This window comes from Typopeltis vanoorti, chromosome 2 (genome assembly GCF_054136105.1).
Source record: "Typopeltis vanoorti isolate ZY-2024b chromosome 2, IOZ_Tvanoo_1.0, whole genome shotgun sequence".
NCBI lineage: Eukaryota > Metazoa > Arthropoda > Arachnida > Uropygi > Thelyphonidae > Typopeltis > Typopeltis vanoorti.
In genome coordinates, this window is record NC_143550.1 from 161,968,589 (window position 1) to 161,995,029 (window position 26,441).

Consider the following 26,441-nt stretch of genomic DNA (forward strand, 5'->3'; position numbering starts at 1 on the left):
CAGTGGAAAACTCTGAGTTCACCACGTCTGAAAAAAAGCACACATCATTTTCACAGTTAAAGACCATGCTGGTGTGTTTCTTTGATCACAAGGGGATACTATGAATTCATTGAACAGGGATAAACAGTCAACCAACAACTATTTAGAGGTGCTGAAAAGATTACGAGATTCTGTTCAGAGAAAAAGACCTGAATTGTGACCTAACAAGTGAATGATCCAACACGACAATGAGCCAAGCCATTGTGTGCTCATTGTGAGAGAGAGAATTTCTGGCCAAAAAAATGATTACCAAATTAGGTCATCCTGCTTATTCACCTGACTTAGCTCCCTGTGATTTCTGGCTGAAGACTGAACTAAAAGGATGAAGATTTTCTGACATAGCAGATATCATAATGTGATAAAGGAACTCAAGAGTATTTCAGAAAAGAGTTATAGTTCCAAGCCTCTTTCCAAAAATGGAAACACTCTCTAAACCAGTGTATAAATGCACAAGGGGACTACTTCAAAGCCACTAATGTATAGTTCTGAACATAGGTTTTTTTACAGGTGCATTCCAGGAATTAAATTGTTCACACTTTGTATACTCTAGACGATGACCTTGATATGAAGGTAGAAACATCAAGTGATTATTTTGGTTTATATTAAACTGAAGTTTTACTATAACACGGTAGTTGTTTCCATAATTTTAATAATGAATGTTGATTACTGTATAGCCATGAAGGAGAGAAGATATATGAAAGGAACTTGAAATTGTTAGCATTCAAAAATGTGCAAGTAGAGCTAATCTAAGGCGATATATCTGCTTAAATAGACTGGGTGAGGAAAGGCTAGCAAAGAAGGTGATGCCAAAATGGCAGGAAAGAGAGACCTAGAAGATCAAGGACTAGGTAGATTGATTCAGTTAGAAGTGCCATAGAAGCATGAAATGTTAGATGTGACAATACTAGAGTGCTGACAAGTAATAGACTAATTTAGAGGAAAATTGTTGATAGGAGATTAATAATAATATAAACTTAATCATGAGTGCTGTCATAGTAGCCTGAACACCCCTTGAGGGTACAGATCAGGAAACTGTTGATGATGAGTTTAAATATTTGATCAGAGCAGGTGTTTGGATCAGAAGAGCAGAAACAGGGGAATATAAATTCTGGAGGTCACCCCAGGCTGGGTTAAGGTAGATTTGTAGAAAAGAAAATCTGGATAAAGTAATGGTTGGAGTTGAGGGTTTGAGTTGGAGTCTCAACTCCAACTCAAAATGATAATCATTATCCAGTATCTGGTTGATAGGTGACAATTTGTATTAGTTCATTACTACCATAAAATAATTCAGCTTTCCTTTCAGTTTACGCTGTGAAAGTAGAGAAGGGAAGCCAGTTTAAATTATGATAATTGAAATCTTCATGAAAGATGATCGTACTTTTTGAATAATTAGCCTGTATGAAATCAACCTTTGTAGATAAACAATCAAATAGGTTAGGTGTTGAAAGTTTATTTTTCACTTGGTTAGAGTATAATAAATTTAGTTTAATCCTTTATCCAAGTGTGAGCAAACAAAGTTTGTGCCTGAAAGTATCTTCAGTAGCGCCCTGGTGGTACAACACCAGGGCACTCCTTGCAAAGGTGGAGCAAGCTACCAACTCTCCTATCTCAGTATCTCCCATAATTCCAAACACATCTCCTTGCAGATATGTATAATGTTATGCCTTATTAAAATAGGTTAGGTGGTGATCAGAAAGATAGTGGTACAGGGCAGCAAATGAAATCAACAAAGCGAAGCAAGAACATTTTGAGACGGAGCAGATAATACATAGGTGATTCGAGATTTAGTTTTCTGGTATGGAATGTCCTGAAAAATTCACGTATTCCATCCTTCTTAGAGAAGGAATCATGCAGAATGTAGATAGGAAAGAAAGGATACTCAAACTCACTTTCAATCTCACAGATTAATTGGAAGATTAATGATTATTTGCTAGCCAGTTGAGAAGCTGCCTGACACATTACCATCAGATTCAGTCCTGCATATTACCTAAAAGCTGATCTATGGAACCAATTTACTTTTGTACAATTCACCAAAGGAGATGCTGGCTACCTAGTTAATTATGATATATTGAAAATGAACATAAGGCTATCACTAAACTGAACGTAATGCATAACACAATTATTATTCAATACATGCACATATTCAAAGTTATCAATAGTTTAAAATATCACAGAAATAGTTTCCCACCTTTTCTGATCTGGACTTGAAGACATTTCTCGTGAATCTTTTGAAGGATGACTATCCATTGTCATAGACAAAGTACTATGCTGTGGAGACCTCTGCAAGCTTACTGGAGTTGAAGAAATTAAAACATGTGAAAATGGCGTACTGGTTTTGGGAGTTTGTGTTGAAGCACATGGGCTTTCTACTTTCCAAGATGGTGATGATAACACAGGTTTGGCATATACACCTGGAGGAGTAACCATTTGCTTTGTACCATTAACACTAATAACACCAAGTGGGGAAGTATTGTAAGTTTGGTAAATTGTTGGAGCTGAAGAACGTGGCACAGCATAATCAGGAATTGGAGTAGTTGTGACAACAGTATTTCGATACAATGGTGAAACACATGTTCTTGGCACTATAGAAAGTGATGTTACAGAAGAAATGTTAGGAGATGGTGAGGAAGCAGGGGGAAGATCTGGAATTGACTGAACTTCACGGAGCATGCCAAAAATCACTTCATCAAGGTGAGACTGTTCATTTCTTACAGAAGATGGGGCTGAGACTTTTTGAGCAGGAACAGAGGTGGAAGCACGATGAACTTCAACTTCTACAAAAAAAAAAACAAAAAAAAAAATCAGGTTTATAAAAATATATCAAAGCATGGAAAAAATATTCTATCGATTATTAAAGATATAATCATTGTAAGCAAGAAAACTGCACGAAAGAGAAGTTAAAAATTATTAAGATATTATATTTGATATCTTAAATCATATTAAGATATTTAGAATTGACATTTTTTAATATTTTAAACTATTTTTCTTTTCTTTTTTTTTTAATCAATAGTTATTCAATAGAATACAGTCATACCCCGACTTACGCGAATCCAGAGTTACGCGGTTTCTTATATGTACATATTCCCGTCCCGCTTCACGCCTCACCACTAGTCATATCTTTCAGGTGCCAGCCGCATTCGCCAGTGTCGCACATGCTGTGAACAAGCACTGACGTGTTTCGTGTGGTCTCCATTCATACACGATTTTTACAGTCTACAAACCTTGTGATTGTTTAATGTAATGTTCTTGATAAAAATTTTATCACATAAAAAATAATAATGTCGTCCAAAAGAAGCAAGTCCGATTCTTCTACTGCTAGCAAGAAAAGAAAAACATTGACTTTGAAAACAAAACTCAACATTATTAAGGATTTTGAAGGCGGAATGAAAATTTGTGAGCTAGCAAAGTTCGATCTACAGGAAACAACAGTAAGAACAATCATAAAAGAAAGGTTTACAGATTTTGGAGGACACAGATTCTAACAAGGAACGAATTGTAGCCACAAGGCAAGGAATAAAAAAATCATTAGCTAGCTATGAAGAAATTTTGCGTGACAAGAAAAAGACATTATGCCGTCAGACGAATCTATTAGATTTTATGAAACCATTGACATCGAAATAACTTTCTTTTTTTTATGTACGAAAAACTACAATTATGATTATATTTCTTAAAAAATATAGGTGTTTTTGTAAACCTTTGGTCCCAATTGTATGTTTGTATATATAAATTACATGCAAAATTATACCCCAAGTTATGCGAATTCGACTTACGCGCTTTCTGTTGGTCCCACCTACCACGTAACTTCGAGGTTTTACTGTACTAACATATTTCTATAACATTATCGCTAATAAGTGATTAATGTCTACAGGTGCAGTATGGAAAAATGTATGCACTTCACATTTAATTGCATGAAATAACAGAAGTGATTAACTTCTGGTTTCTAGGACCCAGAGCTCTACTGTGCCAGAATAATTAAATCAGGTGCATATTTTTCCACTATATATAGTTTTGATCTGTCATTTAATTCCTTTCTAATAGTATGATTCAAACTTTAATGTGCCATATTTTCAGAATATTCTGACAATATGTGAAAACAAATATCTGAAAAAAAAAATAGCTACCATATATATTCTTTATTGAAGTCTATCATAATAAAGATTTCAATAGAGAACATACAAGATTTAAAATCATAATCAGGGATCTTTCACATTTCTGTGAACTTGATCAAGCATAAAAAGAAAAAAAATGCTTACCGACAACTGTGGTAGGTGATGGTAAGCCACTGCTTCCATTAGTAAGATGCATTTGTTGTCTTGGTGATATGCTAGGAATTGGAGAATGAGCTCCTTGGAGGCCTGAAGTAGAGGATATTCCTGAGTCCATACTAAGATGGGGTCCATCAGCATCACTAAGGTTGTCTTGGTTACACTGGGAAGGTTGGGAGGGAGTTGTAGATATGGAGATGGGATTAGTAGAAGAGGGAGGAGGAGGTCGCTTTTTGGTAACTGTGGCATACAAACTACCATCCAAGGGACCCTCTGTATGAGGAACTGTGAAAGAATATATCCACAGTTGTTAATGGAGAAAAACACAGCTACCAAATTACTTTGGTATTTAATCATATCTGAAATCACCAAGTTCAGGTAATATGCTAAACTGTCCCTTTATAATTTAACTAATAGCTTAAGATTAATTAAAACTGGAAAGAGTCAAGTGTGTTACATGGAAAAATGAGCTATCAAATATCACAAAACATAAATATTGATTTTGTCATTAGTTTTTCTGTTTCTATTTTAAATATTTAGGAAGAAAAAAATTTTACTGGCATCCAGAGCTCTGTTTCCTAGTTTTAAGAAGCACTATCTAAAATACAATGGGTATGTTTATGATGCTTGTCTAATATACATTGCTTATATAGATTTTTGAACTAGACTGATTATAGAGATTTTTGAACTTGAAACTACATTCCTTATATAAATTTAAAAATAAAATCTACATATACAGTAGTTCCCCCCCCCCCTTATCCATAGGTTCAGTTTCTGAGGTTTCAGTTACCCATGCTTAACCCTGGTGCAAAAATATTAAATGGAAAATTCCAAAAATAAACAATTCATAAGTTTTTAAATTGCACACTGCCCTGTACAGTGTGATGAAACCTTGCATCATTCCATCTGGAAAATGAATCATCCCTTTGTCCAGCATATTTACGCTGTACTGTATGTGCTACCTGCCCATTAGTCACTTAGTAGCCTTTTTGGTTATCTGATTGACTGTAGCAGTATCGTAGTGCTTTTGTTCAAGTAACCCTTATTTTACTTAATGGCCCCAAAGTGCAAAAGTAGTGATGCTGGCAATTCGGATATGCCAAAGAGAAGCTGTAAAGTGCTTCCTTTAAGTAAGTGAAAAGGAGAAACTACAGTGAAAGTTCTAGACTTCATAAAGAAAGAAAAAAAATTGTATGCTGAGATTCCTAAGATTCCATTCACATAACTTTTATTACAATATTATTATTATTATTATTATTAAGAGAGACCTCCAGGGAGTCAGAAACTCATCCAGGGAGGCCACATACCACACACACACACACACACACACACCAGATATCATACTTATTCTTGAATTCATTCACACTGCTTGTCGTCCAAAGGCAATCCATTCCAATCACGCACCACCCTCTGAGAGAAAAATCTAGCCCTCACATTCTTCTTGGCAGCCATCATTCTCAGCTTCCAAGGATTCCCTCTCATCCTTTCCCTACCCCTCATAAATTGAAAAATTCCATCAATTGAAATCCTGTATGACCCTTTCAGAAGTTTATGTTGTTATAATTGTTCTATTTTATAGTCATGTTGTTAATTTCTTACCGTGCCTAATTTATAAATTAAATATTATCATAGGTATGTATGTATGTATGTATAGGAAAAAACATGTATATATATATATATATATATATATATATATATATATAACAAGCCCTATATATATATATGATGAGCCATTCACAAGCCAAATCGATTAACTCCGCTTTTTGAATTTTTTTAAATTTTAATGTCAAAGCACTTGATTGACTTTAGCACTTGATATTATTTTCGAAATAGCCGAAAAAATGATATTTATGTTTGCAAAATATATTTTAAGGATACTTATCAGATAAGTGATGGACGAATATATGACTGTTGTAAAGAACAAGTTTTGTCTTTGATTGATCGTCTGGTCGCCACATTCCAAGCAATAAAATCGATGACACACACGTTATAAAACATATAGACTCATTTCCCACCTACACTAGTCACTACACAAGAGCTCACAATCCAAGACGAAAATATTTAAATCCAGACCTAAATATTAAGAAAATGTACGAACTGCACATCACGCAATGTGAAGATGAAGATATAGTACCGGTGAAAGAAAAATATTACCATAAGGTATTCAATACATTTAATTTACATTTCAAGCAACCGTCTAAATATACACGCCAAACTTGTATTATTATTATTATTATTATTATTATTATTACCCCAAGAACTCATGGAGTCAAAGACTCATCTGGGAGGTCCTTTTATCACATACACATCCCATCATACTGTGTCTTAAACACACTCTAATTCCTTGCAGACACCGCACTCTCAGGCAAGGCATTCTAATCATTCACAACTCTGCACGAAAAAAACCTGCCTCTCACTCCCATACTCCCACCCTCTTTATACAGTTTCCAGGGATGACCTCTAGTTCTCCCCTGATCTCCCACTATTCTCTGTAGAACTTCTCCACCACTGATCTTATAACAACCCCTTACCAACTTGTAGGTCTCTATCATATCTCCCCTCTTTCTCCTGTCCACCAGGCTCTGCAAATTACATCTTCTCAATCTTTCTCCTCATACTCGACATTCCAGAGGTCAGAAACTACATTTAGTCTTCAGATAGTGAGGGAATCCGGAGATGGCAAAACTTGAAAAGGACACTCACTTACAAGAAACTGAACAGGCTTGTAGTCATATGGCTGCAGATGGAATGGCAGCATCCGAAGAAATTTTTGTATTTTCTTTCGACTTAGAAAAAGCTTTAGCCTTTCCTAAACTTACTACATCAGTAGCTTATTATAAGTGAAATTTATATGTTTACAATTTCGGTTGCCACAATTTTAATAAAAATATAAGCCACGTGTTCGTTTGGCCAGAAACTGAAGGATCTCATGGGTCTCAGGAAATTTCATCATGCCTAATAAAGTATATAAAGACTTATGCTAAAAATTATTAAAAAACAATAACCTATTCAGATTCGTGTACCAGACAAAACAGAAATATCAAAACTGTCTTAAGTTTATTAAAATTGGCTCAAAGTATAGAAATAAGAGCTGAGTCAATTGAAATTAAATTTTTGGTAAGTGGACATAGTTATTTGCCTAATGATTCAAATTTTGCCATTATCGAGTCACATGCGAAAAAAATTCAAAACATTTTTTCACCAGATGATTGGTACAATATAATCAAAACCAGTAAAAAGAAAGCACCATTTAATGGGGTTCAAATGTCTCATCAGGATTTTTTCTCAACAAGTCCTTTAGAAAATTCTATCATTAACAGAAAAGTAACAGTTACAGGGTTACCAGTAAATTGGCTTAAAATGCACTGGATAAAATTAGAAAGGGCGAAACCCCACGTCATACAATTCAAATATGACTTTAACGGAGATTCAGAATTTCATGCCATTAATATAAGAAAATCTGTAGCAGGTAGACCATTAGGTCTGAAAAATGTAGACCAGCCTTTGTTATATCCTACAGGTAGAACTGTGACAAGAGAAAAGAGGAAAGATATGATGGGCCTGTTGAAATTCATTCCTCCTATTAAACATGATTATTATAAAAACTTAAGAACAAATCGACATGACGGGACCTCAAATACTGCTGATGAAGAAGACATCATTTATGTTGCTGATGAATCAATTTAAACAAACTAATAATAATAATTGTAACAGTAACAGAACAGTTATTATTCATTTTTGCGAAAAATCTTTAATAAAAAATGCATGATAATGAAGTTTTTCTGTAATAAAAAAATAATTTGAAGTTATTACTTTTTTTCACTTGCCAAATCCATTAACTCCCTTAGTCATGCAAAAATTGTAATAATAATAATGATTACTCCAAGGATATTCTATCTTATACATTTTATATGTCGTTAGATAAAAGTTACATCTGCAATAATACATTCTACAATGTTTATTTGAATTTATATCTTAAAAGGAATTTTAAAAAACAATGTATATTATTTTATCACTTTTCTCCACTTTTTTGTTTTATGGAGTTAATTGATTTGACAAGTGAGCAGCTCATATATAGAGCTTGTTACTATCCATGGTTTCAGGCATCCACAGGGTAGATGTCTGAAACCATGGATAACATAGTTAACATAGATAACATTGAAACCCTGAAACCATAGTAACAAACCTTGGAATGTATCCCTCACATATGGGGGGGAGGGGAGGGAATTACTGTACAGCAAAAATCCATTATAATGAGAGGTGCAAACAGTAATGAAAAATGTCATTTATATATCATAATAAATTTAATTCAATTCAATTCAACAGCATATTTATCCAAATAACAATTTACAACTGATTCACAAAAGAAAGATATCTATGCAACTTTAAATCTTGGAATTACATTCTGGAATAAACATATCTATATAATGTGAACACAAGTGAGAAATTACACTGTATTTCATGCACATCTTCTCTCTATTCAATTCAAGAATTTATTATTATTCTTATATTTTTAATGTGCTACTAAGTAATAAAGGTTGTTTCACAAAGCACATTAAATTAAGAAGAAATCACAATCAAACCATTCCAAAGAATGATTATCAAAAGCTGTGTGTGGGATAAACAAATAAAACAGAAAAACCAACTAAATAGTAAAAGTTTTTGTAACGCATCCACTGCAAAAAATCTCTAAGGCAGAGCTTGATCTTCATACTGAAGCCTTCTGTTCTGCTGATGTGTGTTTCTTTAAGTGGTAAAACACAATATAAACAACAAATAATTCCAACAAAAACAACACTACTGAAGGACCCTTGTATCCAAACTGAAAAAAATGTGGTACATTTTGCGATAAAATGCCACACTATACACTAATTAAAAATACTTTTTTAGCACAGCTCAAATCTACTGCTACATTCACTCGTGATACTAGCACCACTTCACTTTTCAGTGAAGATTGCAAATGAAATATGGAAATAGACATATTTCCATATTTACACTGCTTGCACTCACAGCATCCAAAGGCAATCCATTCAAATCACGCACCCTCTGAAAAAGAAGAAGAGACAAGTTAATCAAAGCATTAAACTAGCTGTATACAAAACAGTGTAAAAAGCAATCTGAGAGCTGAGTTAGATGTAAAACAGTGAATCCAAGACAGAGACAGATAAGATAGTTCTGAGAAAGAATAGGGGAATGAACAGATGGCATGAATGGCACAATCATATTGTTTTAAAAAAGGATATTAGGAAAGAACACACCACATTTTTAGTGTTCACGAATGTGTGAGCAGAATTAATCTAAAGTTGTATGGTCACTTAGAATGGGAGACGAAAGGTCAGCAAACAAGTTTTTTTCTTATCAAAGGACAGGAAAAAGACCCACAGTAAGAACAAGATGCAAAGGGATTGATAACCTAAGAGGTTTGCCTCAGAAGGGCCAAATCATATTTTATTATTATTACCCTAAGATCCTATGGAGTCAAAGACTCATCTAGGAGGTCCCTTTGTCATACACACAGCTCATTATACCATACCTTAAACACATTCAAATTCTCTGCAGACACCACACTCTCAGGTAAGGCATTCCAATCATTCACAGCTCTGCATGCAAAAAATCTGCTTCTCAATCACAGAAATGATTGTGGAAGAATGACACTGTAGGATAAAAATGAGAATAGAGTGACTGATACAGAGGACATAGTAGAATTGTTCAATGAACACTTTATTGGAGTATTTCATCCTGGAGGAGTAAATTTTAATACTAGATGGATAGGGCAGGTTCGAGGTTTAGAGGTGCAGGAGGAGAGTGTGTTCCAGATTCTGAGTACTCTGGATGTCAGTAAAGCTGTGGGACTGGATGGTATTTCACCACGAGTTTTGAGAGAATGTGCTCAAGAACTGACAGCTCCATAGACCTGGCTTTTCAATGAAAGTCTGACTCTGGAAAAGGTGCCCAGGAATGGAAGGAAGGTAAGACAGTGTCATTGCATAAGAAGGAGAAGCAGACTGGAAGTGTCTAATTATAGGGCAGTTTGTGTGTCATCAGTAGTTATTAAGATCTTGGAGAAATTAGTGAGGGACCGTATACAGCATTGGGCAGATGAGGATAATGTTATCTGTAAGAGTCAACATGGATTTGTGAAGGGGCGCTCTTGTTTTAGTAATATGGTAGCCTTTTATAATAAAGTAACAAGAGCAGTAGATGAGGGAAAGGCACATACTGCCAATTTCTTGGATTTAATGAAGGCATTTGACAAGGTGCCACATGATCAGCTGATATTTAAGTTGCAGCACATGGGTCTGGATGTCAGGGTGGTCAACTGGATTCAGGATTTGCTGTCCGATAGGTATCAGAGAGTTGTGTATGGTGGGGCAGTTTCAAGGAAGCCGAGGGTTACAAGTGGGATCCCACAGGGCTCAGTACTGGGACCTATATTGTTTAATCTCTATATCGATGACATTGTCAGTGGATCACAAGGGAATATTCAGTTGTTTGTGGATGATGTGAAGCTGGGAAGAATTATTAGTAATAGTGCAGATATGGGAGCCTTGTAAGAGGATTTGAATAAGCTAGATAGATGGGCAAATGAATGGGGGGGCCTCAGTTTAATGCAGCAAAATGGGAGGTCTTGAGGTTTGGGACACATCGATGGGGTGCTGCATACTCTATTGGAGGAGCTATACTGGAGGAAGTATGGGAGACAAGAGATCTGGAGTTGATGATTGATAGAAACCTGAAATTTAGTGGATATTGCAAAGGTGGTGAATGTAACACAGAGGATTGCAGCAATAGTGAGAAGGATGCTGACCTGCAGAGATAAAAGTTATCATTCCGTTGTATAAGACCCTGATCAGACCACACTTAGACTATTGTTCTCAGATTTGGTCCCCAGGATTTGAAGGGGATATGAACAACAAAGATGGTTTCAAGACTGTACAATGTTAGTTATGAGGATTGGCTGAGGGAATGTGACCTGCAGAGTTGGGTGGATAGAAGAAGGAGAGGTAATATGATTGAGACTTTTAAACTGTTGAGAGGTGGTTACAGGGTTGACACTGGGGAGTTCTTATGCTTGGTTGAACAACGGGAAGGAGTGATGACAAGGGCCGTCCCTGGAAGTTACGAAAGGAAACTGAGCAAGAGGGTGAGGAGTGGTTGAGCCATGGAATGCATTGTCTGATAGAGTGGTGAGAGCGAGAACAGTCAACGAGTTTAAGGAGTGGTATGACAGACTTTGTGTTTCCTAGAAGGGACCTCCCACGATGAATCTTGATAGACTTTGTGTTTGCTAGGAAGGACCTTCCATGAGTCTTTTGACTCCATGGAGGCCTGAATAATAATAATAATAATAATAATAATAATAATAATAATAATAATATAACTGTAGCTGTTTGAACAGCTTTTCTCTTGGTACCTTGTCATTTGACTTTTCCAGATCTATAAAGCATAAATAGAGATCCTTATATTCCAATGATTTCTCAAATCTCTGTCTTAAGGTAAAAAAATCTGATCCTGACAATCCCTCTATTTGACCTGAATCCAGCTTTGCTCTTCTCAAAGATTCCGTTCCACAATGTTTCAATCTTTTCTCTAGCATGGTTGCAAAATCTTTCCGTGAACACTCAGTAATAAAATTCCTCTGTAATTCTCATATTCAGTTTTATTTCTCTTTTTATATATGAATACTATGAGAACTCTACTTCAATTATCTGAAGCCACTGTAACATGTTTATACTTCCATATTTGAGGATTTCTGTTCCACATATCATTTATTAAAACTGCCTTTACATATTTCAGATTTATGATGATTTATCACTTATATAACTGGTCTCTTATCCAATACTATTTGTTTCAATGTCGTTACTAGCTTGCTGTGAGGCAATGTATCATTTGCTTGAGTGGCTAATTTCTGCTCATACTGCGCTTCTGTTGCCTTTACCAATCTAGTTACCTTCCTGGCCTATGCTTCATGCAAGTGATTCTATTTTACTCCTATCCTATTTAGCCTTTTCATCTTTGGAATACACTTAAATATTGTTGCTGTTAAATAGCTCTTGATCAATGCCCAAACAACATGTCTTCTTTCCACTCAACTCCTCTTTAACCCAGTTGTCTCATAATCACCAAATCTGTAGTTCCACCATATATCACTTCTTCATAGCAGTGTTCTCGTATGACTGGCTACAGCCCAGATGATCACCTTACAGTCACTCTGTTTCACTAGAGGAAGACGAGACACTCCATTCACAATTATGCTGTCTGATGATATGCCGTTTTGCCTTTTTTTTTGTTTTTAACTGTAATATTATACAAAATTTGAAAAACCCACCAACCTCAATAATTACTACACATATTCAATCTTAGTATTAATAAATAAATAATAAATAAATTTTCAGCAAAATGCACAGATTTTCTGAAATTATTACAAAGAATAAAACTTATCTTAGTGCCAGTGATTCCACTAGCTATTGTGTACTGATGACAAATAGTGCTAATATTCAGTTATTAAGAATATGCCATTTCAGTAAGTTTTGTATTAAATAAAATATTGGCAGATTTCTGTTTTCTGGAGCAATTTTCAAAATTTAAGATTGTCATAATTTGTCATCATCATGTCATAAGATTGTCATGCTGGCCTAGTTGGCCAAGTGGTTAGCATAGCTGCTTGCCAGCATAAAGTTTGCGGGTTCGAATCCTGCTGTGGGCAGATTTATTTTGAAGTATATAAGAATGCATGGCTCTACATTTAAAAAGGAAGAAACATATGTTATACAAATTTCATGCATATTAGTTAATGCAGGATATCCCTTAAGCATTCTTTTTTTTTTCTTTTTTCAGAAGAAAACAGAATTCTTTATAAGCTTTCTTTTCTAATCTAAGAGCATCACAAATGTGCACATAATTCTTGACTTTGGATTAAGATACTAATTGCATGAATACATTTAGTCATCATCATCATTAAATTTCTGACATGTACCCTCAAGAGGTGTACAGAATATGATAGTACTACATGAAAAATTTACATCATTACTAACTTCCTATCTACAATTTTCCTCCAAATCAGTCTGTTACTGTCAAGACTCCAACATTACCAGATCTTATATTTCTATCATCTAAGGCACTTTGTACCGTATCAACCCACCTATATCTTGGTCATCCTGTGGGTTGTTTTTTCCTGCCAACCTGGCAGAGAACATTTGTTTTGCTAATCTTTCCTCGCCCATTCTGTTTAAGTGACCATACCACCTGAGATTAGCTCTGCTAACGCATTCCTGGATGTGCCGACAATGTCAAGTTCTTTCCTAATATCCTCGTTTTTAATATGATATTGCCATTGATGCCATCTCTTCATGCCTCTAATCTTTCTCAGGACTCTCATATCTTGGTCTCTAGTCTTTGGTCAAGTGTTTTACTTCTGACCAAGCTCTCAGATCCATAAGTTAAAACTGGTTTGAACACTGTCTTGTATACAGCTAATTTAGTGTTCCGACTAATTTCTTTCTTATTCCATATGATTTTATTCAATTGACTTTCTACCATACCAGCTTTGTTGAGTCCGTTGTCTATTTACATATTTAATTTACCATCTTCACTAAATATCGTGCTTAAGTAGCTGAAATGTTTTACTTGTTACACACGTTCCCCGTTCACAACACAGTTGACATTTTCAAAATTCTACCTATTTTCTTTGTCTTTGTCTTTTTAATGCTGACCTTCATACCATATCTATTACATCATTTATTCAATTTAGTCAGGGACTCTTGCAAACTTGTAGAGGATTTATTTAGAAGTATAACATCATCCACATAAAGCAAAGAGCTGATATTAACATCTCCAATTCTGATATCATGTTTAATACCACTTTCCTTCATAATGTGATCCATATAGATAATGAATAACAGTGGGGATAATGTACATCCTTGTCTCACACCAGATTTAACATTAAACCATCTTCCTGTACTTCCTTCAATTCTAACTGCTGACTTACAACTCACATAAAGACTAAGTATTGCTTGATATAATGCCCCATTGACACCATATAACTGTAGCGTATTAAATAGCTTCTCTCTTGGCACCTTGTTATATGCCTTTTCCAAATCGACAAAACTTAAATACAGATCTTTGTTATATTCCCATGCTTTCTCGACTATTTGTCATAAAGTGAAGATCTGATCCTGACAGCCTCTATTTGGCCTGAATCCAGCTTGTTCTTCACCAAGCTTTTCTTCGCCAAAATTCTTCTCAACTGTTGGGGTGTGCTTTCAGATTTGTTCCAGTAGCTGACTTTTCACTGTTCACCCTGGTTCCCTGGCGAAAACACCGGGGGCTTTGTTTCACCATGCGAAATCCCAGCTGGCATGAAATTTTGTCATGTTCTACCATCATTTTGTATATTGGTTTAAGCCAATAAGAATACAATTTGGTTGGGTAAATCCCAAATTGCCAGGCCATCCTTGTTCATTCAGTATCCAAGTAGATACCCAACAAGGTGCACCACGAGAAGGTGAGGATTTGACATTAGGTCAGAAGCCCTGGTCGGTTCTCCGCATTCCTTTAAAGGCTATGTGGAGGTCTCCTCTCAGTTATACAGCTTTGACCCTTACGCACCCCATACATGTAGTAATGCTCCTTTTTTTTTTTTTTTTTTTTTAGTATCAAAATTTCTCATTGCTTTCTCATACATTTAGTCATTTCTCATATTTTTTTTCTGTAACAAAATTTCTCTCTCTCTCTTCCTTTGTAAATTTTCTTTTACACTTTAACCCCTTAACGTACCAATTAAAAATCAGAAAGCAGTCGTTTTTCTGACAATTTTTGGGCGAGTTTTGGGTGAGGGTGATTTGCTGGATCAAATTCATCATTATTTGAAAAATAATGATGAATTTGTGCAAACGCAAATGAAATAGCTGATACACGCCGTAGACAACTTTTCTCGGCTGGAAGGAAATAGGCACAAGATTGTCCAGCATCTATATTCGGTTGTATTTATATGTAAAATCAAAATTCAAAATCAATTTTGGTGCAATAAACAAAAGACGTGTCACAGACGTCTTTGTATGTTAAGAGGTTAAGCATGTCACAGGTAGACATATACTTAAGGTATTAAAAAACTATAAGAGAAAGTAAATGGAAGTAATTTAGTATATACCACCCACAATATAGAAATTTATGTGATTATTGGTTATTTGTTTTTTCAGCAACTTATCAATTCTTTCCCTCAATGGTCTCGATCATCAATGGAGAGCAAATGAGACAAATCACTGTGCTTCTATCCTCAACAGTGACTGACAGAATGCATCAATTAAATTGTCACATCCACCCATAATTTGTCTCAGCTTACAATGAAATATGTTAAATCAAAATTGCATTATGGCCATGTAACTTGGCATTTTGTAAAATTAATTTTCATAATCTATTGTGTCTGTCAATGAATGTGATATTCTCTGGCTAATTTTTTCATTTTGAATGAAGGGAAAAACCCTACTACCTATGAATGAGACTTTTAACTTAAGTGAGTTTGCTAGATGATTATAGATGATTTTTTATTTACTTTCAATCTTAATAATTTTAACAAGTATAACTCAAATATGGCTTTTTAAAATTCTGTAAGATGTCATCAACATGTAGGCAGAAACAGTAATTAATATTAAAAAAAAAAAGTAATAATAAAAACTATTTACCTTGACCATCTCTATCGCGTTCATATCGATCTATCACAAAAAAAAACAAAAAAACATGGCATTATATTTCATTTTATACAGAATTGTCTTCAAAGAGTAAAAATTAAATTGTGAAAATTCGCATGTTTACAAAAATGTTTGAAGTATCCGGAAAACTCTGCTGTTAAATCATCATATTAATGCAAAAAGAAATGAATTATATACCTTAAAGACATTATTATTATTATTATTATTATTATTATTATTCAGGCCTCCAAGGAGTCAAAAGACTCATCGAGGGAGGTCCTTTCTAAGACAAAGTCTGTCAAGACTCATCGAGGGGAAGTCCCCCCCCTGAGAAACACAAAGTTTATCATACCACTCCTTAAACCCACTGACCGTTCTCGCTCCCACCACTCCATCAGGCAATGCATTCCACGGCTCAACCACCCTCCACACAAAGAAACCACTCCTTACCCTCTTGCTCACAGTTTCCTTTCGTAACTTCCAGGGATGGCCTCTTGTCATCACTCCTTCCCGCTGATCAACCAAGCGAAAGAACTCCCCAGTGTCAACCCTGTAACCACCTCTCAACAGTTTAAAAGTCTCAATCATATCACCTCTCCTTCTTCTATCCACCAAACTCTGCAGTCCACATTCTCTCAGCCGATCCTCATAACTATCCTTGTACAGTCCTGAAACCATCTTTGTCATCCGTCTTTGTATCCTTTCCACGGTTAATTTATCCCCTTCAAATCCTGGGGACCAAATCTGAGAACAATAGTCCAAGTGTGGTCTGATCAGAGACTTATACAACGGAATGATAACCCTCTTATCTCTGCAGGTCAGTGTCCTTCTCATAATAGCAGCAATCCTCTGTGTTACCTTCACCACCTTTGCAATATGTCCTCTAAACTTCAGGTTTCTATCAATCATCAACCCCAGATCTCTTGTCTCCCCTACTTCCTCCAGTATAACTCCTCCCATAGAGTATGCAGCATCCCATCGATGTTTCCCAAACCTCAAGACCTTACATTTTGCTGGAGATTACATCAGTAATCTCCAGAATCTAGTCATCAAAATCATCAATCAAATATTAGTTTTGTTGTTTTTAATGAGTCTTCCATCTATGAACATTTCTAAATCTATAGCACATTGTGAGTGAGCTAATTATTAATAATAATTAGTTATTACTAATTACTCAATGGTTTTAAAAATATTCTTGATTTCTCATCTAACTCCTCATTTTTGCTATACTTATAGGAAGTGGCATCTTTCCTTTAAATCTCAGAATGTTCTAAATTTATTGTCTTCAGCAGATGGCTTCATATAACATACTTTTTTTTCAATAATAATAAGATGAATTATTAAGATACTTAATAACCATGTAAGGTTTTGTAAGGTTACAGAAGCTTTCAAATATTAAGAAACTTACGTTAATCTTTGAGAGACAGCAAGGAAGCCTGCAGACATGAGATGGTTACATGCCCATTTAAAACTTGCATGCAATCATTCTTTTACAACATTAATTAAGTTATTGAGTACTTCATCATTGCCACACACTTTACAAGTAAAGTGTTTATAGTTTCCTCGTATAAGCGTGGGGGGGGGGAGGTAAGTCCCACTGTCTGTAATCCAGGACCATAAAAAAATATCCTTTCTGAACATGACAAACCACTGTAAAGTAGTTTGTTTAAACAAATTATAATAGTGGAATGAAACTCACCAAATATATTATTTGATTAACATGGAATTTTCACCTGAGTATCAAAGGCATCTTCAGTTCAAAAATGCTTAATGATAATCGAACATTAACAGACAATTTCGAAAGGCGCCGCCTAAGTAGCTAACATAAGATAACTAAAAAAGGCCATTAAACTTCCTAACTTATTTAAAATATATATATAATTAGATAAAAAATAAAGTTAGGAAAGATTAGCTGATTTAAAAGTACTTATTTCCCACAAAGGGGATAGATGCAGACCATCAGATCTGTTTATATTAGGAGAGTGAAGTAAAGTTTCACTCATGATGAGATGATGATGTCTGATCTCATCATGATGGTCTCTGATGAGATCCATGCTGAATCTCATCACCATCCCAGTCAAAAGGCTGGAACTATTAAAACACTGGTTCATCAGGCCCACTCTTTATCATCTTCAGATGAACTGTTACAGAAAGAATTACAACATATTAGTTCCACTTTTTATCTAATGGTTACAAGGAATTCTTTCATCAAAAGGGCTTTGAACAGCTTTGGTATCTCTACCTCTTTACATACAGAAGAAATAACTCATATTCTTATCCCTTATGTGCAAGGCATTAGTGAACGCATAACGGAAGTTTTAAAACCAGTGAATATTTTGGATACCTTTCGCCCCATCAGAAAAATCTCCACCTTTCTCACTTCTCCTAAGGACAGGCTTCCACATCTCAATTATCCAGGTATCTACCAGATTCCTTGCTCTTGTGGGTTATCTTATTTTTGACAAACAAGAAGATCTGCTTTTATTCGGCTAGAAGAACACAAGTCTTATATTCAATATCTTGAGCCTGAACAGTCTGGACTTGTGGAACATGCTATCAACACTAGACATACAGTTCACTGGAGAAAGAAAAGAGTCCTTCACAAAAGTCGGTTCCTTATGGAATGGCTTTATAAAGAAGCATGTGAAACTTTACTTCACTCTCCTAACTTAAATAGATCCAATGGTGTATGTCTATCTCCTTTGTGAAAGATAGTACTTTTTAAATCAGCTAATCTTTCCTAACTTTATTTTATCTAAATGTATAAATTTTTTAATAAGTTAAGAAATTTAATTACCTTTTTTTTTTATTTACAATAAACAGCCAATAGGCTTCATTTCGGCAATGTAAACATTATTTAAATTAAGGAGATATTAAATCCCACACTGTTTCAAAACCAAATAAGAAACTCAAAGATCGGAATCAAAGAATTTCATGCCGAATATAGTAACTATAAAAGCATCGGCAACTACTAGCATAAGCTAAAACATGTAGTCTTATCTTACATTAATGTTATCTTACATTAGCTATTAGGTGGCATCTTTTGGAATTGCCTGTTAATGTTCAATTACCATTAAACATTCTTGTACTGAAGATGCCTTTGATACTCTTTGATACTACATTAATAAAAGATTACAGTACATGACTTTCATTCTGGTATTATAATTTCTTTAAATATGCCTACTCACAGTATTCCCTTATTGAAACAAAGTGGTTTGTCATGTTCAGAAAAAACAAGGACATTTCAAAAGACATTTATTCAGATTTTGAGACCCATAAGCTCTTATAATTCTCTCACATACAAAACATGGCAGCAAGATTACTGCTAGACCCGGAAATACCTTAAAGTACTAACTAGGTTTGACCCAATATCATATCTAGTGGTTGTTCTGTACAGTAGCTTTTCAAACAATACTGGAAGAAATGGAGAAAAAGATGTTTGCTCAGGAATCTAAACATGGTTTTTAGTCCAGAGCAAAGTGCTTGTGCCACACCTCAATCCCTGCTTATTTAATTCATTCCTATGTAGTTTCTTCTAATCTGATGGTCTAATTAACCTGTTGCCCAAGTAATATATCCATGGCTACTCAGGTCCACTGACATGAAGATTTTTTTGTGAGCAAAACATTTAGTTGCAGACTAACCACATTTCACCAAAGTTTGGTATATTCTCCATTGTGATAGCCACACCATCAGCTGCATCAGTGTTTCAGATCTCTGAGATTTAGTCCTAGGCACTGCAATCACGTAAGCTAAATTAACATTAAAAGAAAGAAATAAAAAAAAAAAGGATTTAGAGAATCACTAAGTTGTAGCTGCTAAAAGACATTTTGGAAGTGAACCATCATGATTTGCAAATTAAGAAGAAATTAAAGAAATGCAAAAACATACTGACAAGCCTATTTATTCAGACCTTCTTATCACATATTAAGCTAGAGTTGTATGACACATCAATGATTATGTACTAGAAAGAGGGTAGACTTGGCAAGGATTAAGGAAGCATGCCTGAAGACTAACACCAGAAGTCTGATATGTTACCATGCCAAGCAACAATGACAATCTCAATACCATTTTATGTGAACCTGCCCAAGTTCCTCTAGCCACCTGACTTACTTATTACTTGATTGGTGTTTTATCTTTTTTTTTTTTCTGTTAACCATATTGATTCCAGAGAGAAATAAAGAGTATGGCAAAATATTGCCATCTCAGTTTAAAATTCTACAAGTTTTAAACCTATTCTTCATGTCATTAATATTTACCAAAAAATGTTTGGGATGTCCCAATTATTATAACAGCCAAGTATCGCCCAAAGAATGAAAGAGCAGACAAGACATTTCAAGAAGAAAGAAGAGACATTCTCAGTTACCTAAATATCCAGAGTACTTAGATTGCTTATTTGTAAATAATGTATTGCAAGTGGGATATCAGATTCGAAGAAAATCAAGAAATAAAAAAGAGAACATAAGTAAAGAGCAAGTGAATTTGACAAATGAAAAGAAAAAGGAGAATTTTCAGTTAAGAGCACTTCAGCTTGTTGAAAATGTATCTGAACTTTCCTAAATATCTTCTAAATTTCCAATAAGATCATTTTTAATGCAAAGATTAACAGAAAAATGGCTTGGGATTAATTACCTCCTTCATCTTCTGGCATAACATCAAACATTTCATAAGAATCCCACTTTACCACCGGGTCCTGGGAATTATCTACTGGTACCATAGCATCATGAACAGAACCATTACCTATAAAAAATAAACACACACACAATTTCAGAATATCATGCACTGGAAGAGATCATTATCTAGCTGAATAATATCTAACTATATGCATTCCTTATTTTAATATAAAAGTGTTTTTAGATATCTTCATTAACATAATAAGTCCTCAGTAAAACCACAAACAAACTATTTATGTTTCAGAATATATGTTTTTTTTTGCAAAAAGTAAACTATTTACTCACCTCTATAGTCAGATGGACGGTATGAAAACTGAAGCTCTAGTCTGGCATCCTCCGGAAACCTAGAATCTAGAAATAGAAAACTCAGCAGTATAACAAATTACTACATATTTTCTATATGAGACAAAGTTCAAAAAGAAAAATAAAATTATAGTGATAAATTATAAAAATTTCACTTCTTTATAATATAGTTAAAAAATAAAAAAGAAAGAAACGAGTAATTAACTTCTTACTTCATCATGTCAATAAAAAAGTGTAAGAGTAGTTGTGGGCCTCAGTGGGCATAGTGCACTTTATATACACTACTACTGCCTAAAACATTTGGAAGGAAAAGGAGTTGGTTGGTTAGCTCTTCTTGGCCAAACATTACCTGCTGTTAGTGAGATGTGACCAACAAATGATATAGTTATGGGGATAGAATGTAAAATATATAGTACGGGGGGGGGGGGGGGGGGCTCCATCTCCTGACAACTACCCCCCCCCCTCCGAGTTCAGTTCCAGACTGGTAGGCCGGCTCTCCTTGAATTCTGATTACTCGCATTTTGAAGACTCAACACTTGGTTGCCCCTGAGTTTCAAAACGCTTATCATTTTATATTATAGAATAGATTTTCAGGAAGTCCAAAGAGAACAGGATGTGGAAGAGTGGTGGGATTATTACTGATGATAGTAGAGTACCTGCAGCCAAAACAGAGTAGGAGTTCAGCAGAAGCCATAAGAGAAGCAAAAGGCATGTTTTTGAGGCCATCTGGTGTGTGAGTTGAGGCCAAGATAAAATATGTAGTTGGTTGCAGCTATAGGCTAGGAAATGCAATGGATGGTGTAGGTGGTATGGATCAGCAAATAAGCTCAACAGGGGTGTGGGGAAGTTCGACTATATGGAGGGATGAAGGATACATGAAATAAAAGGAAAGAAATGGAATTTATGCAATTGCTAAGGAATAATTATCTGAGGCAGCATGCCAGAGAATTTGTCAGGAAATTGTTTTGTACCAAAGTACTCAGACTGCTGTCAAGTGTAAAGATAGGATGTATGAGGAATTAAAAAGCTGGTAATTACAACAAACTCGGGAGACTGCTTAGAGCAGTGCCATGACATAAGCAATTTCAGGTCAAAAATGTTAGTAATGCAATGGAAATGGTCAAGAGGTGTTTGAAGAAGGTAGTAGCAGATTACAGTCAAGAGAATAAATCAAGTGAGCATTAAATGGGTGAGTAGTATTATTAAGCTAGAGTGGGAAAAAAAAATTGTGGAAGGAATTTAAAGAGAAAGGTAATAAGCAAGCATGTGAGCAGTACAAAGCACAGGACAGAAGAATAAGTAGTATATTGAAGAAGGCAAAATCACATTTTGAGTAAAAATTACCTCAAAAACAAACCCAAGTTAATCCCAAAGAATTATTTTATTATGTGGCCTAAGAAGAATAACTATAGCATCAAATTAGAGTCTCTGTAGCTCATTCAGTAGAGATGAAGCACTTTGGTTGGAAAGACCTGGGTTTGATTCCTGTCCATGATGTGAGGAAGCTTTATCTGGTTTCTTTTGATGAAAGGTGAGTTAGTCAGTCTCATATGGAGGTAGAAGGTTTTTTCCACATGGAAACTCATGTTTTTTGTCCCTCGGAACAGGCAAACTGGTCTCGTGAGCACACAGATCTAGAGTCATAAAATACATACTTAATCCCTTATTAGGAGGGATCAACCCATCCTAAAGGAAAGGTGGAAACCCACATGAAATAAGGCTTTGATTAGGCCACACATGAACTACTGTGCCCAAATTTAGTCACCTGGTTTTCAAAAGGATAGGGAGATGTTGGAAAGGGTCCAGAGACGACTTACTAAGGTAGTTTCTGATCTCTGGAATGTTGAATATGAGGAAAGGTTGAGAAGATGCAATTTACAGAGTCCAGTGGATAGGAGGAAGAGGGGGTGATATGTTAGTAAGGGGTTGTTATAGGATCAATGTTGGAGAGGTTTTACAGCAAGTGGAGGGAGATCAGGAGAGAATCAGAGGTCATCCTTGGAAGTATAAGGAGAGGGGTAAGCAGGGACGTGAGAACAGGTGTTTTTTGCATGTAAAGTTGTGAACGATTGGAATGCCTTGCCTGAGCGTGGTCATGGGATAATAATACTAATAATATTAAACAAAAAATACAAGCAGGTGTACTGATCTATAGTTTGTAGATTTTTTAACTTGGTTATAAGTTAAATTAAACTTGACAAGAAATTATATTCTTGTCATTATTTCAACCTTAGTGTTTCTTCTGAGTCTGGCTGCCACTGATGAAACTTCAATAAAGGTCAAAACCAGTCTACTGTAGGTAGTGGCGCTTCCCACAATGCTTAGCATTATACATGTCTGAAAGAATGTGTTTTGCATCATGGGATACTAAAGCAAGTAATGTGACGTCATTTGCCTCCATATACAAGTAGCCTAGTCATGAAGATACTTCGCATGCAAACTTTGTTTGCTTACGTTAAACATACCAAGAAATTATATACTTGATTTTAATTATTTTCCCAAGGAAGCTAAACAATGTTTTGCGCGTGAAATATATTCACGTCTGAGATACTTGTATATAGAGGCTAATGACTTCATATCACTTGCCCTAGTATGTATCCCATAACGCAAAGCACGTGTACTGATCTATAGTTATGAAAAGTTTTTTCACTTGGTTATAAGTTAAATTAAACTTGACAAGCAAGGGGATGTGTTTTGCATTAAGGGAGATACTAAAGGAACGTAATCAGAGCTTACTCCACCTTAACCACGAGATGCCTCAGACCTGAACTATGTTCAGGCAGAAACTTGACTTACTTGTGTGTTTGCTTACTTGGGTAAAAGGATTAAAACCAAGTTTATAAAATTACTTGGTATCTTTAAAAAATTATATTCTTGTCATTACTTCAATCTTGGTATCTCTTCTGAGTCTGGCTTCCACTGATGAGACTTCAATAAACGTCAAAACCAGTCTGGGTTTTGACCTTTTCCCAAGGAAACAAAACAATGTTTTGTGCAACCGAGTATATAATTTCTTGATATGTTTAATGTATTATAAACCCAAGGTAAAAAAAAAAATGGCTACATCTTTCTCTCATCAAGAGAGTTTATTAATAAGGTCGAGAACTTTTTGGATACTTGTATATCAGATATATATGACTTCTGCATTGTGTTAATCTTGGTATCTCTCTTGGTCTGGCTCCCACTGATGAGACCTCAATAAAGGTTGAAACTCATCTGGGTAGTGGCCCTTCCCATTATGGATAGCATTATATATGTCCGAAATGAGATGTGTTTTACATTATGTGATACATACTAAAGGCAAGTGATATGAAGTCATTAGCCCATGTATACAAGTAGCTCAGACGTAAATATATTTCATACACAAAACATTGTTTTGCTTCCTTGGGAAAAGGGTTAAAACCAAGTATATAATTTCTTGGTATGTGTAACATATTATAAACCCAAGGTAAAAAAAAAAAAGTGTGTGTTTACACTTGGATAAAGGATTAACATAGCCTGTAAGAAGTATGAAGAAGCAAAAGATTTCTTCCTGTCCCAATGTTAGGTGTCCACCTGGATAATGAACACATGAAGATGTACTGCCAATCTGGGACTTAGCCAAACAAATTCTGTATAAGCATGTACCACAAATAAACACGATGGTACAACAAAAACAAATGGCATGCCAGCTTTGAAGGAATGGTTTTTGACTGGTCATTGGAAATGGTTCCAGTTTCATATATATCCTTTATGCTCTTGAATAAGTATGATTGAGCTATATTTTCTGAATATTTTATTAATTCTGAGGGAATTTTATGAACACCTGATCTCTCTCTCTTTATGATCATCATTATAGAGATAGCAAATACTGTTCGATTGGTAGAGCCTCTGCTACTAATGGCTCATGCAAAAAGTTAAGCAAGTTTGAGCACGGTTAGTAATTGGAAGGGGTTAAATCATTCGATGCTGTTGGCACACTCTCCCTCGATGAGCCTTTGGACTCCCTGGAAGTGTCACATAATAATAATAATAATAATAATAATAATAATTATTAGCCAGTATCGATCCACTGCTAGATGAAGGCCTTTCCAAGATTATTCTGAAACTGTCTGTCCAGGGCTCGCCTTTCTCATGTCACTCCTGCAAATCTGATGATCTCATCAATCCACCGTGATTTAGGTCAGCATCGCAGTCGTTTTTCCTCTCGTGAATCCAATTCAGTACTTCTTTTGTTCATCATTGATCTTATCTTTGAGCAATATGCCCAGCCCATTGCCACTTCAGATGTTTCACTCTTCCTATGATGTCAGAGACATCATCATCATCATCATCAAATTCCTGCCAAGTACCCTCAAGGGGTGTACAGGATATGATAGTACTACATGAAAAATTTACATCATTACTAACTTCCTATCTACAATTTTCCTCCAAATCAGTCTGTTACTTGGCAAGACTCCAATATTACCAGATCTTATATTTCTATCGTCTAAGGCACTTTGTACCGTATCAACCCACCTATATCTTGGTCATCCTCTGGATCGTTTTCCTGCCAACTTGTTTTGTTTTGCTAATCTTTCCTCGCCCATTCTGTTTAAGTGACCATACCACCTGAGATTAGCTCTGCTAACGCATTCCTGGATGCTGACAATGTCAAGTTCTTTCTTAATATTCTTGTTTTTAATATGATATTGTCATTGATGCCATCTGTTCATGCCTCTAATCTTTCTCAGGACTCTCATATCTGCGGTCTCTAGTCTTTGGTCAAGTGTTTTACTTCTGACCCAGCTCTCAGATCCATAAGATCTGCGAGCTGGTTTGAACACTGTCTTGTATACAGGTTTGAACTGGTTTGAACACTGTCTTGTATACAGCTAATTTAACTAATTTCTCTCTTATTCCATATAAATTTATTCAATTGACTTCCTACCATACCAGCTTTGTTGATTCTGTTGTCTATTTCCATATTTAATTTACCATCTTCACTAAAAATCGTGCTTAAGTAGCTGAAATGTTTTACTTGTTCCACAACATCTCCATCCACAACACAGCTGACATTTTCAACGATTCTGCCTATTTTCATTGTCTTCGTCTTTTTATTGCTGACCTTCATACCATATCTATTACAACAGTTATTCAATTTAGTCAGGGAATCTTGCAAACTTGTAGAGGATTTATTTAGAAGTATAACATCATCCACATAAAGCAAAGAGCTGACATTAACATCTCCAATTTTGATATCATGTTTAATACCACTTTCCTTCATAATGTGATCCATATAGATAATGAATAACAGTGGGAATAATGTACATCCTTGTCTCACACCAGATTTAACATTAAACCATCTTCCTGTACTTCCTTCAATTCTAACTGCTGACTTACAACTCAAATAAAGACTAATTGATGCCTATTGAACAGTTATATGGTGTCAATGAATGCCTCATTGACACCATATAACTGTAGCGTATTGAATAGCTTCTCTCTTAGCACCTTGT

General features: G+C 35.3%; 1 protein-coding gene across 8 annotated transcripts in view; it reads right to left on the reverse strand.

The window, feature by feature from the left end:
* Positions 1-26,441, reverse strand: part of LOC150109587 (tensin-1-like) — a 540,448-nt gene that overhangs the window by 225,977 nt on the left and 288,030 nt on the right. For 7 of the 8 annotated variants that reach the window (XM_090413690.1, XM_090413698.1, XM_090413682.1 and 4 more), the window contains 5 exons: positions 20,950-21,015; positions 20,624-20,731; positions 15,986-16,015; positions 4,293-4,589; positions 2,228-2,813 (listed from right to left, as the gene is read on the reverse strand). In XM_090413690.1, the coding sequence (XP_090269816.1) occupies positions 2,228-2,813; positions 4,293-4,589; positions 15,986-16,015; positions 20,624-20,731; positions 20,950-21,015 (1,087 nt within the window). The remainder of the gene's footprint in view (positions 1-2,227; positions 2,814-4,292; positions 4,590-15,985; positions 16,016-20,623; positions 20,732-20,949; positions 21,016-26,441) is intronic. The other variant, XM_090413673.1, reaches the window with a different exon arrangement.